At 34.4% G+C, this 14601-nt stretch overlaps 1 protein-coding gene across 10 annotated transcripts in view; it reads right to left on the reverse strand.

Moving 5' to 3' along the window:
- The window catches only part of LOC115215510 (WD repeat-containing protein 47), a 100179-nt gene that overhangs the window by 51290 nt on the left and 34288 nt on the right, over positions 1-14601 (reverse strand). For 6 of the 10 annotated variants that reach the window (XM_036505922.1, XM_029784678.2, XM_036505926.1 and 3 more), the window contains exon 2: positions 13992-14027. The exons of the other annotated variants lie outside the window; for them this stretch is intronic. In XM_036505922.1, the coding sequence (XP_036361815.1) occupies positions 13992-14027 (36 nt within the window). The remainder of the gene's footprint in view (positions 1-13991; positions 14028-14601) is intronic. 10 annotated transcript variants of the gene reach the window in all.

The raw sequence follows: 14601 nt of genomic DNA on the forward strand, positions 1-14601 counted from the left end.
TTTTAATTCAAAACTTATGAAAACAAGACATTTTTACCCAGAGCCGAATTCAGCCAGGTTGGTAACGAAAGGGTTAAACATTCATGAGCTATGTCGTAATCTGTTATCCAAAGTATCTATTTGAAGCTAGCTTGACTAAGCTAGCAAAATATCTTGGGAACTAACACAATAGAGAGCCCTTCACATGATACAACCAAAGACACTTTGACTGACCATCATTCTTAATGCCAACCACTTTACAGAGTGTACTGGGTTCTTTTTTCATGGCACCAGCATTAGTTGGGGTCATCAAGTGACATGCAAGACAAGACTTCTTCACAGAGTTGGGGTGCAGTATTGAGAGTGGAGGCATTGTGCCAGGTGTAGAGAGACTAAAATAGGAAAAAGGGTCAGGAGTAGGAGTCTTGCTCTACAGAAGGTACATGTTCACTCCAGCAGGAAATAAAGATAAGATGGACATGAGGTAGCAGAATATGCCCTCAAGGTAGAAGATACATAGAGAAAGAGTGGAAGTGTGTGTGATGATGGTTGGGTGGGCAACTATTAAAATTGTACACCATGTTATACACATGCTAACCCCTTCCACTGGTTCACAATGACAAGCAACAATGTATAATGGATGCTATAAATGAACATGTACATTTGTGTTGCAATATTAGAAGAGTAAAATTAAGACTTTTTTGTGCAAAGCTTCTGTGGAAGTGCACGTGATTGATATAAATGAAAATCATACTTCTATGGAATCATATTATTTATGTTTGTGACCCATTCAATACAGTTTTTATAATATCATATTTTCTTTTCCAGTTTGTCTTTATAAAAAGTTATGGAAGAGTGAAAATCACACATATAATACAAAATAAACTTAGTTCTAGCCACCTTCTACACTTCAACCAATACATCAGTGTCACAAAATGTACTAAAAGAATTGTACTTGTAGATACAGCAATAAAATAAATTAAAAGAAAAAGGAAAAAGCCAACTATTTTTTATCTAAAAAATATTATTACATCTACTGTTTTAGAACAGCAAGGGTTGCATGAATAGGTATATTTACATATTTTGTAAACATTGCCAGTTGGATGAACTTATTTTCAGAATTTATACTTAGTTACCTCTTTGCAAATATTAGCTTCACTGCTTTGGATTCACAGAGATTTATTTTAGCTAGGCTTTTAGAAGCAAGCCAGGTACTGACAATAACTTTATATTACTCACAGTAATAACAATAAATCTATATTAGAGGTAGTATATGAACTCCAGACTTTTAGATCAATGAATCAAATCACTTAGCCATTATAGAATCTTTGAAATATTTTCACTCATCCTTATATCATAAGACTTCTTGAGCAGAGTTAACTACAGTAACATCAAAGACCCCTATAAAGGTCTACTGATGTTCCTTCTGCAAAAAGAAAACATGACTTTGGAATATATAATCTGAAGAAAGTTTAAGGAAACTCAAAATCAGAAAAGTCCAATGGTATTTTCTGCACATTGTTCTCAAACTTTATACACACTATGACACCAACTCATTCAAAAGATAAATTTGAAAGTTCAACTCTCAAGATACTGACTGAAAAAAGTGGTAGAAATATTTCAATTTTACTGTAGATGACATAAGCATTATTGTTTCTGACTTTAACAGCAGAGAAAATTAAACTGAAATTGAAAAAATTTATATAAACAAATAGAATGAGTGATGCTGTGTTGTAAATAACTAAGTTTTCAGGACCAATGCCAACCCACACATTGAGATAAGACAGAAATAGATTTTTTTTTTCCTCTTGAATATTTATACAGAATTATATCTGAAGTGATAAATACATCTGCCAAAAAACATATGGAACATCACCTCAATAGAAAATGGCATGAAACCACTGATGAAATGAGTCTTTCCAGAATGTCAGATCATGTTAGGAATAAATCCAGCAAATTATTTACACAGGACCATGAATACATTTACTAAGTACCTAACTTGGATAAAATATTTTCTCAAAAACATTAAAAAAAAAAGTCTTGCTTTCATCTTGCTGATAAAACAGCTAATCTTCTGAAGAACATTCTCTGCTATGATAAACTTACAGGCTGTCTCATGTGGATATATTGCAAAATAATTTTTAAAATGCTGAGTCTGTTTTTTATGCTAGTGTTGGTTGGGCAGTTTGACAGGAGCTAACAAGCCAGAGTTGCACCAGGCTCCAGTTGTCTGTTTTGGCATGGCTTCTACAGCTGGATGCCCTTCCTGATGCCAACCACTTTATAGTGTTTTCTGAGAGTTTTTTCTTTTTACAAGGCACTAACATGGGGTATCTTTTTAACTTGATATCTCATTCCCAAACATAATTCACATCTCTCTTTACAAAGAGGTCTGATCAACTGTCTCCAATATTGTGCAGCCGTCATGTTTGGTAATCTATTCTGAAGCAACAAATCTAGCAACAAGAGGCTTTTGATAAACTATACAATCGATAATATTGGAAATTTAAACACATGAAGAAAGGTAAATAAGTTTGGGTTTGTGCCAATCTATACAGTGGTACATTAAACAACATGCAGGTTTAAGCCAAAAGAAAAGAATTGCTCATGTTTCTAAAGCAAACCTCAAAGACAGAATTGTAATGGCCTTGATGGAACCTTAATTTTATTTAGTTTATCATGTTTACTGAAATAGTTTTTTTTTTACTTCCAGATTTGTACGAATGAGGAACATACATGTAAAATAAATTGATAAACTGAAAGAGAAAAAAAATTCAGAGAAATAAAAGGAATTTAATTATCTTATCTATAAATACAACCAAAGATGAGCAAGAAAACATCACAGACAAAAGCTGTAGTCGCTCTGGAACAAAATAGAGGTGGTGCAAACATTTCCTCCATGATAAGGAGAATGATAAGATGGAACTGATAAGTTATAAATCCATTTGTTTTTTAAAGTTAAATCTTTAACTCCTGATTAAAGGTATTGAAGCTACCTTGAGCTTATAATTTCTGTGCAGTTCATCTGATATTTTGAAGTAGTCAATTTAATATTTAGCTGAAGTGTTTGTTTGCATTTGAAATAGAAGTTCAGTCAAAATGAACAGAAAATAAAGTGATGGAAAGTTTACACTCTGTATACATTAGTAAATGATTCTTGTGATTTAGTGAATAAGAATGATGATGCAGTGTCAACCAGGCCAACTAGTTCCAAGTGCTTGAAATATGTGAAGGGTAAGTGAATGTTATCTGTTATTCATTTTCAACTGGTCTGAATAAAAAAAAAACCCACCTTTTCACTGTCTCATTTCTTGGAAAAATTAAGCATGAAACAAATGATGCTAAGAAAATTATAGTTCCATTTTACAAGTCAACATTCATTTGGTAGGAAATCATGCTTCCCACAAATCTTAAAAGCAAGGCTCTACATCCTCTACGAAAAGTCAAAGGCCTCTAGTTTCTAGATTTGTTGCTTCAGAATAGATTACCAAGAAAATGATGGCTGCACAATATTGGAGACGGTTGATCAGACCTCTTTGTAAAGACAGGTGTGAATTATGTTTGGGAATGAGGTTAGTGCTTTGTAAAGGAACACTCAGAACACACTGTAAAGTGGTTGGTACCAGAAAGGGCATCTAGCTGCAGAAACCATGCCAAAACAGACAACTGTTGAGCCTGGTTCAACTCTGGCTTGTCAGCTCCTGTCAAACTGCCCAACCCACGCCAGCATGAAAAACGGACATTAAATTACGATGTTAATGGCAATAATGATGACCACTCTCAAATGACAGTATATAAGAACGTTGTTAAGAATGTTAGCAGCTGTAGAAGATAGTATTTATATGTCCTTGAAAATTGATGAAATGACAGGCATAACTGGGAAATGTTACTTGATGGGATTTGTTTTGTTTGCTCAGAATGATACAGCCAGCTTCCTTAAGCAAGTTAAAATAACTGTAACAGTTATTGGTATTTTTGAAACAAGATGTCCATATTTCACATTCAACAAAATGTCTGGGAAAATCTGTGTTGGAATTTGCACTGATGTTACTCCAGCCATGACTGGTATTCTCAAAGGTTTTGTAACACCAGCAAGAAACATTAACCTATACATAATTACAACTGTTTCTTAATGACCAATGCCTTGAAGGATAAACTGCCAGCTGTTATTGATGCTCCATGGTCCTCAAAAAAAGTCATATCTTTACACAGCTGTTTGAGTATGAATGCTTACTCTAAATCTCTTATCACTTTAATGAAATATGGTTATTCAGAAGTAAAACTGTCACGTGTACATCAATTTAAAAAAGAAATTACACTCTTTCTTATCAGTGAAAATGAAAGAAAAATATTCTATCCCATTCATGGATGACTTTTCGAGTGCAGACTGGCTTATATTGCTAATATATTTGAGCACATAAAGTTAGCATTAATATGTGTATATACTGATATGTTGCAGTAAATATCACAAATTGACAAAAAGCAATGAAAAGGAAGTCAGCTAGAGTTCAGGATAAAGGTGCAGGTATGACTGTGTGGCAAGAAGATGGTTTCTGAAACACATGGTTTTGGGTTCAATCCTACTGCATGGTGCTTCGAACAAGTCTTGTACTATAGCCTAGATCGGCCAAATCCTTATGGGTGGATGATAAATGGATATTAAAAGAAGCCTGACAAATATGTATATGTGTGTGTGTATTTGTTCCTCACCACAACTGACAACTGGTGTTGATTTCTTTACATTCCCCTAACTTAATGGTTTGGGAAAAAGAGGCCAAAAGAATAAGGACCAAGCATGAAAAATAAGTACTATGGTTGATCTGGTTGGCAAAACACTTCAAGGCAGTGCCCCAGCATGGATCCAGTCTAAAACAAAGATGCTAAAACTAATGGAGAATGTATTGACTTCCAACTAACAAAACTGTTGTTCTCTGAGATAGAATTACAATGCAGCTTCATGATTTGAAAATTAATTAAAAACCCTAAACATGCTATACTCAAGTGTATAGAGTCTCATTTGCTAAGTCTTTTGTCTGCATTAACATGTTACTTTACAGACTGGACATCAAGTGGTATGACTTAAGGAGAAATCCTTTCATAGTAACCATATGAATGAAAGATTTCACATTTCAAGAACAAGATGAAGTTTAAAAATATCCTCTTTAGCTTCTGGAATTCAATAAAAAGCAAATGCCCAGTTTCCAGAGAGAGCAATAGCTATTTTGCTCCAATGCTCTGAGAACACAGTGCCTCAACCTGAAGAAATTATACAAACAAAAAGAAAGCAAAAATTGGTATCCAAGATGACATGGGTGTGTTTGCTAAAACATCCAACCTAAGATTGACAGAATTTGGCAAAAATACTAGCAAGAATTTTTTTCCTATCTCAATTTGTTTAAATTTATCATGCTCAACAGTCATAACTGTATAAATATAAGTTAATTGCAGAAAAAGATCAACAATTTTTTTTATTTTGCATATACTTTCATTGCAATAGAAATGAAGCACTATGGAATTTGGCAGGGATGGGCTGGCTACAAATGAGGTGCCATGGAATTTGGCAGGGATGGGCTAGAAATGAGGTACCATGGAATTTGGCAGGGATGGGCTAGAAATGAGGTGTTGCAGTACATTAGATACATAATTGTGTCATGAAACAATAAAATTGAGAATTATAAATGGAATAAATTTTGCTGACCAGTTAAAGTTTAGTTATCAAGTATATAGTGCTTTTTACGCGACACCATTACAGAGCTTTTTACATGGCATCATCACCAGTGCTTTGCATGTACCAATGCGAACATGACATGTTACTGCAAAGGTCACTTACTGACAAAAAGCAACAAACAATAAAAATGATGTCAACAAGGGTTCTGGATGAAGCTGGATTGTCATCATCTTGAAGACTTCAAAATTGAAAAAAAAGGCAAAAATAAATTACCTAGAGTCAAAAACACATCACTGAGCAGGTAATGTGAAGAGGAAGGAGACCACAATAAAATTTTCAAAACACATTAAGCAATGTGAATGAATTACAGGTTATAGCACTTGCCAAGTTATATATATATAGATTGCTTTCAGCTACACCAACACACAATAAATATATATATATATAAGGAGAAAAACAATAAGTTTTAAATCACTGAGTGAGAAATAAGTAGTAACAGTACAACAGAGTGAAGTCTATTTGCCAACGTAAAGTGGCAGTCCTGATTAGAATGATATTACTACCTTTTTTAGCCCCAGGAAAAAGACTTTTCTCTCTTATATATATATATCTCACTCAGTACCAAGTTCAAACCAGCTACAATAGATCAGCATGTGGTTCAAGTGACTCACTTTGCATCTGCTTATAAGCATAGTTGTGGCTGGTTTGGTTAAGAAGCTTGATTTCCAACCATGTGGTTTGGGGTTCTGTCCCACTGCACACCACTTGGTTAAAGCTCCAGGATGACCAAAGTCTTGTGAGTGGATTTAATAGACAAAAACTGCAGGCAGTCCATTGCATGTGTGTTCCCTTGTCATGATAGCGTGATGGTTGTAAAAAAAGCACCACCATTATACGAGTAATATTGTTTATTCCCTATCTCCTGTAAAAAACATGTCTGACCATGAGAAATATTATCTTGCTTGGAAACCAGTAAGGGAATCTGACCAAGTAGCAGTCTGCCTGACCTGGGCTATGCACTTTTGTAATTCAGGAAAAGAATTAACTAGTTAATATTATATAGGAACTGTTACAAATTTAGAATGACAGAATCTTGTGCAAAGTCAGATCAATGGTTTTCACCATACAATTGGCTAGAAATAAATTAGAATTAAACTCCCCCACCCCTGCTGATAACCTTACATTGCAGACTGTCCTATCCAGTAAATAACACAAGCTGGATTATAAGGGACAAATTAAAATGAAATATATGTAAATCTATGCCTATATTGCTTCTTTCTTTTACCACATCTGCAGACATGTATACACCCTCACCGCATAACCACACAAGCTAACAAGGGAGTCTCTACATAATTGCTCAACCCAGAAATAGCAACCAAACATCCATCATATGATACACTGCTATCTTAAAAGAGATGATCATGGTTGGATTGTCTTTGATTGCTCAATCAGAGGAGACATGTAGCTAAACAACAATAACATCTCTGGAATTAGATTATTATCTAAATTCATCAAGGTCAACCAGTACATTTTATTTCTTTTGCCCAATAAATAAGATAATACAGTTCATCAGATTAACCATTTAGCAGCAATTAAAATGCAAAATGACACTTAAATCTTGCACCAATGGTGAGATTTGAATTAGTATACAGACACTAATTTAAACAGTTGATGATGTGTGAAAAGAGGTAGTTTAATACTTGATAAGAGAATTATACAATTCCATTTCATACTACATAAAAGCACTTTGTAAAAATTTGGTATTCCTATTCCTTTGTGGTTAAGGGAAATAGGTCCAGGAAAAGAAATAATATGCAGATGAATAAATAATAGCTGGATTATTGACCGAATGGTAATAATTTCAATCGTTAATACCTTGCCTATCTTAGCCTGTTACACAATAAACTGAAAACTCATTCCATAATTGAATGGTTAATAGTAACAATTAGCATCCAGCCTTGCTAGATTCATCTTAGCAACACTTATAAAAGATATAAAATATAGTATGAACAGAAGATGAAAAGTATTTCCCCTGACCTAGTTCTTTAACCCAGTTGGATGTGTGTTTTAAGGAGTCAACTTCACAACCATATTGTTTCAGGTCAATTTCCAATGCATGGCCCCTAGGGAAAGTGTTTCCTACTATAGCTCAGAGCCAACTAAAGCCTTGTGAGTGGATTTAATAGACATAAACTGAAAGAAGCTCATTGTTTGTGTGTTTTGCATTTCCTTGTCTTGACATCGTGTGATAGTTGTAAATAAATGTCACTGACATACATAGTGTTGCTTATTTCCAACTTTCCATGAAAATATGTCTGACTGGGAAATATTACTTTGCTTGGAAACAGGTGAAGGTCAACAATAGGAAGGGAACTGGGGTGTTAAAAATCTAGCACTACAAACTATCCAATCCTATGCAAGCATGGGAAAGTTGATGTTAAAATGATGACAATAAAACTAGAGGAGAAATTTAAATACATATCTGCAGTTTACGAGCAGATCCCTATCCTCCTTTCTCTGTCTTAATCCAGACAAGAATGCCTAACTACCATTAGTTTATCTTAATACCTTGGTAGTTATCAACTACACGAAGACTATCAATTCCCCAGTATGCCATCCTTACCCAGTGTTATGAAGGCCGTCTCAATTCTCAAATAGCTGACCTACCCATTACCATGGTGACAACCTCATTAATACCAATTATCTATGACATACAAAATTTTAATCATCAATCAGATTACAAGGCTTACCTAACACAGTAATACTTCTTCCTTTTATGTCATGGAAAAATGATGCTTCACAGCTGTAGTGAAGGCAACCCATGGTAAGAATTCTATATGGTGCACCCAGTCTAAACTATGCACAAGAGGTGCAACAAAATCACAAGAAGCAAGAAAAGAGGAACTTCATTTGTAGCAGATGACACACTAGCATAATTAGTACTAAGTGCATTCCAGAAAAGAATTCTTTAAAAAACTCAAAATCATAGTAGCCAGAGTAAGAATGAGAAAGAGATGTTCAGGAAGCAATTTCCACTGTTGCAACATAGGCGTTCTCTTCATGAGTGAAGAGCAGCTTCTTTGTTGATTGTGCATAATGCACAGTGCTGCATGGTAGCAATCATGGGTACTGAATGCAGAAAATGTGTGAGTGTGCTGTACTGCAAGTACAATGTTAATATGTGTGGAGAACAGAGCACAAATGGATTGAGAGAAAAAACTGCATCTAAGAGGATGCAAGAAAGGAGAGTCTGCTGATATGGGCAGTGAATCACATGGAGGATGACAGATGAAAATAAACAACCAAAGTGAAGGAAATTGCAGCAGAAGATATAAGAAGAAGCTGAATCTCAAAAAGAAGTTGACAAAAGATTGTAACAAGTGGCAAGATGCTAATGTTGGAGAAGACTCATCCAACTCATGAATGTAAAATAATGATGATGATGATCACGGTAATAATGATGATGACTTGAATGGCTAGTCGTTCCTATACTGCAATAAATTACTATAACCCTTTAGCATTATTCACATTGTTTTAAATTAATCATGCATTATCTTGCAGTTGAGATTTTCATGATGTGATTGCTTATTTTTAGAAGGACATTGTAAGGTAGTTGTGAGAGGCTGCATCTGGCTGGTTTGAAAACTAAAAGGTTAATATTGGTGGAATGGTCCATTTTGAGAGTTAAATATCTTGACCAGAGATGAGATTTGAACCACCAACCTCTCGACTAGTTGTCTAAAAACCATACTCTTAACTCATAATCATACTCTTAACTTAATATTAGCAACTAAATCTTTGATGCTCTTGTAAAGTAATTTATAAAATCATCCCAAAAGGAAAGACAAATTATGAAAATTATTGTTCAATGTCTGAATTCATAGTAGAATTCAGGACAGTTTTAATGAGGATGACTTCTCACATATACAACTAAGACAATTAATACTCATTTCTAAATTGTTTTAATTATCACGCACACAAAAAACAAAAACAAAAAAAAACATGTGCACGCGCGCGCGCACACACACATTTTATAAACAATAAAAATACAACAGCCAAAAAATAGCAATGCCTTCAGTGCAAAGTAAAAGTTTTTAAAATCATGAAGGTCATATGGCTATCATTAAATATGAGGAATGTTCCAGAATACATTCAGGAAAATAGCTGTAATACGAGTTCAAATCACTGGTGTTGGCTTATGACAGGCAATGTGACATTACCCTAGCAGTAAAATAGGGACCATTTTTATTTTATAGCTTTAGTAGATTGAAATATAATGCCCTACTTAGTTCTTTCATTAATATCCACGTTAAAATAAAGCTTAAAAATACCCCACTAATCTTTTAAATATGGAAAATTGAATGTTAAGTAACAAGCAAAAAATTCTAAAGGCTTTTTATACACACACATAAATATATACATGCTAACATTGGACAGTGAGAATGAGTGCTTAACACTGCATTGTTGGATAAATATTCTTCATTTGTGGGTTAACAAGGCTATTGATGGTTTCATGGCAAGAGATCTTTGCAATTGTCCAAGTGTGCTACATGGAAGTGTTGGTTATTGTCTCCATTTTGGATGGGGGGGGGGGTCAAAATTTTGTCATCCACTTTTCCATGCATGCATAGGTTGGACAGAATTTGTTGAGGTGGATTTTTTGTTTTACGGCCAAACATCCTTCCAACCAGTTACCAAGTAAGGTAATATTTCTCCTGACCAGATAGATATATTTTCACAGAATACTGGAAACAAAGGACACTGGTTGCATTATGTTGACACTCATTTACAAATATTATGTGATGTCAAGGCTAGAAGACAGTAACACACACACACACAACAGGCTTCTTTCAGTTTCTATCTACCAAATCTACTCACAAGCTTTTTGTCAGTCTAGGGTTGCAATAGAAGACACTTGCCTGAGGTACCATACACTGGGACTAAATTGTCATAGGGAAGCAAACATTTTACTACATAGTCATGTCAGCACACACACACACACACACACACATATAAGGTATAAATTAAAAATGCAAAACATCTTTTTTTAAAACGTTCTGCTAAAAAGTCAGTCAGAATAAATACATACTTCACATAAAAACTAATGGGGTAAAAAAAAAATCCTCTCATTTCTATAATGAGTGAATCATACATTTTATATTCTACTTTCTAAAATAAAAAACAACAAACAACAAAAAAATGGCTGCTTGTCTAAGTGTGAGACTATCATCAGCATTACAATCATCATCATCATCATTTTATATATGTTAATGGGAGAAATCTACAAAGCTAGGAGAAAGACTGATCCAGAAGAAATACCTCTCCATTACCATTCTACTAAAGCAGATGGAAAATTGAGTGTAAAGAGTAAAATAACTAAACTAATTGCTCCAGAGTAGCTAGATTAGTGCCAAAACTGACTTTTTTTCATTCTTCTTGCTCTTTACTGGCTATGAATGAATCAATCACTGTATATTGAGCCAATAGTTGCTTAACCTGCTTGAAATAGCAGCCAAATCTCCCTCAAATCATCACTCATTACTAAATTAGAGAAGGACATTAAAATAACAAAATAATTACAATTGGAATGCCTTTGTCCATAAGTCTGATCATGGACTGAGATAGAGCTGTTCAAAAACAAGAACCACTGATTATTATTAGTATTTTTTTGTTATATAATAGACAGAAGCAGAAAATGTTAAGTCAGAACATTGATTACTTCAAAATATATCCAGATCTCTACCAACTGCACCAATATTTTTGAGAGTAACAATACTACGAGACCATTCCTACTGCAGCCATCACAAAAGAAGAACATTTGTCATACTTATAACATAACTCAAGATCAAAAGTTATATAATCAGCAACTGAATAGAGAATATATTGTTGTTCTTGACCAGTCATGGACAAACTGCAGCCCTTGAGTCTTTCTGAAAGGTACACTAACAAAAAATTACCTTGAATTTTAGTAGTAAGGTATGACTGATAATAAACAATGTCTCATGTGAAAAAGGGTTGCCCATACCTGCTCTAAACAATGAAGTACAGCATAGGAAGGCTATTCAAGAAGAGACTCAAACCTATAGCATTTAAACCAGCCATAATATTATATCCCAGTTTTATGTTCAAACTGGCCCAATCTGGCTCCTCACACCAACCCTACAATATCATTCTAAAAATTAGCAGTTACCTAATAAAAATCTCAACCCAAAAAGATAATGTATGATTAATTCAAAACAATGTGAATAAACACATTTGATTGAATAATCTGAATGCTAAAGAGTTCATCATCATCATTTAATGTCCGTTTTCTATGCTGGCATGGGTTGGACAGCTTGACAGGAACTGGTATGGCCAGGGACTGCATCAGGTTCCATAGTCTGTTTTGGTTTGGTTTCTATGGCTGGATGCCTTTCCTAACACCAACCACTTTATAGAGTGTAATGGGTGCTTTGTTTTTTTTGTGGCACCATCACCAGTGTTTTTTAAGTGACACTAGCACCCACACCAACACATTAAATGACACTTTGGGTTTAGGATCTCAATTTTGTTGTGGTGGGCTGGTCTCCCAAATACAGCAATGCGCCACATATCTTGGTCTCTGTCAGCAATGCACTGATCCCTTCTATAATGTATTTGTTCAAGTAAAACTGTCTAAGGTGACTTATAAGATCATCAGACAACACAGAAGACAAGAACAACAGTAAAACCAACAACATTTTCAGAAATGTATAAACAGTAATAGCAACATGCTCACTTTCTGCAGTAAGTCAACACAGTTTGGAATCTAATGAGAATACTAGATTCATCAGTTAAGTGACAGGAGTTGATAAATGTACTTTTTTCTTCTTACAACAACAGAAAAAGACAGCACGTCTAATTTGATGAAATTGACACTTTAGATCTTAAAAAAAAAAAAGAAAAAAATATTTAAGAAAATACTAGCATATGCTTCACTTATGCAAATTTGCATAAATTGTTTCACCTTCTAATTTTCCACATGACTGTCTCTTCAAATACCTTGGAAATCATTCAACAAGTAGCAAAGTACATATGCTTTAACCCTTTAATATTCAAATTACTGTCAAATGTAATGCTTATTCATTCACATTGTTTTGAATTAATCATGCATTATCTCATAGCTTTGAAATTTTGACGAGGTGTTTGTTTAGTCTTAGAATGATATTGTTAGGTAGGTGTGAGAGTTTGGGTGTGGCTGGTTTGAACATAAAGCAACTATAAGATTTAGGCTGGATATGGCCAGTTTAAATGCTAAAGGGTAAACATGGTTTAAATGCTAAAGAGTAAACATGGTTTAGTATTTTAGGTTAAGATAAAATAACTACTGTTTCTATATTGTAGGTACTCATAAAGCTGGTAATTATTTCTATATATTTTTGCATGATTGATACATCTTTCTCTAGAGAGGCATTCAGTCTATCATGACTAACATCTCTCAACAATATTCCTATTCTTTAAGTCAATCCAAATGACTGTTGAAGCATGTAAAAACATTTTTCTCAGAGAAATGACAAAGCATCCTTAGATGTAAATTTAAAAGCAACATTACTAATACATAGTCTTTAACTTAGGTTATTTGCACTCAATTCTAACTCAAGAAGTTCCTGCACTCATACCTGTCTAACAGTAGCAGCTATAAAAGCAGAACCAACAAAGAAGCCTCTACCTGGTCATATGATCTACAAGAAATAGGAGCCAAAAGCGACAAGCTGGCAGAAACGTTAGCAAAACGTTAGGCAAAATGCTTAGCGGCGTTTCGTCTGCCGCTACGTTCCGAGTTCAAATTCCGCCAAGGTCAACTTAGCCTGTCATCCTCTCGGGGTCGATTAAATAAGTACCAGTTACGCACTGGGTTCAATATAATCGACTTAATCCGTTTGTCTGTCCTTGTTTGTCTTCTCTGTGTGTAGCCCCTTGTAGGCAGTAAAGTAATAAGAAATAGCAGCCAAACCGCCCCTTTAATAGCACCCCACTGGAATAAAAAGGCAAGGACACAGAGGATAATGTAGCTTTAGAAATACAATATTAATATTTTAGAATAAAACAGGATAGTCATGACTAGAGTACCCTTGATCATAGCTTTGTTCATTCAGGTTGACCTGGAACCAAACAACGATGAAAACAATGACAATTACAATGAAAACAATGAAAGCAGTTGCTTTTCTGAAATATTCAAATTAACTTCTCAAATATTCTATTCAAACAGCAGCATTGCATAAATATTATCTATAAATACAAATAGCTAAGTTGCTATGGATATGATATAATAAGCTGTAAGCCTCACAATATGCCACAACAATGTTATTGTTATTTTGTCAGTTACCTCTAAGACAGGATCCAACTCTACCAAGATGTTTACCTGTTTAACAAAAATGAAAATAAAAAAATGAAAGAAATTTAATTGTTTCTAATAGAGGCACATGGTCTGAATATTCTTCTGTGGGGGGGGGGTATCTTGTTGATTAAATCAACTTCAGTACATGACTGGAACTTTATGTTATTGACCCCAAAAGGCTGAAAGGAAAAGTTGATTTTGGTAGAATTTGAATTAAAAATGTAAAGTTCCTAAAGAAATGCCACTAAGCACTTTGTCCACATTGCAAAAGCTTCTGCCAATAAGTCTTCAACCATTAGTAGGATTCCAGTAGAAAAGCTGTACCACAAAATCTATCACATCTACTTCAAGTCATATGATTTTCAGGAAAATTTCCTTTGAATAGTGATACCATAATTTCAGCAACACAATGGAGCTGACTCACATACTCTCTCCACCACTCTTTCCAAAAATAAAGGAACAACATAATAGGAGATGCCCTAATTTTAACTAAGCCCATAACAGCAAAGTAAAAAGTGGTATTCTTGCAGTGTAATTTTATTTTTCAATAACTGGAAAGTGAATCAAACAGAATAGGCCTTTTGTTAGAAGTTTGTGG

Source organism: Octopus sinensis, linkage group LG9, assembly GCF_006345805.1.
Source record: "Octopus sinensis linkage group LG9, ASM634580v1, whole genome shotgun sequence".
Taxonomy (NCBI): Eukaryota; Metazoa; Mollusca; class Cephalopoda; order Octopoda; family Octopodidae; genus Octopus; species Octopus sinensis.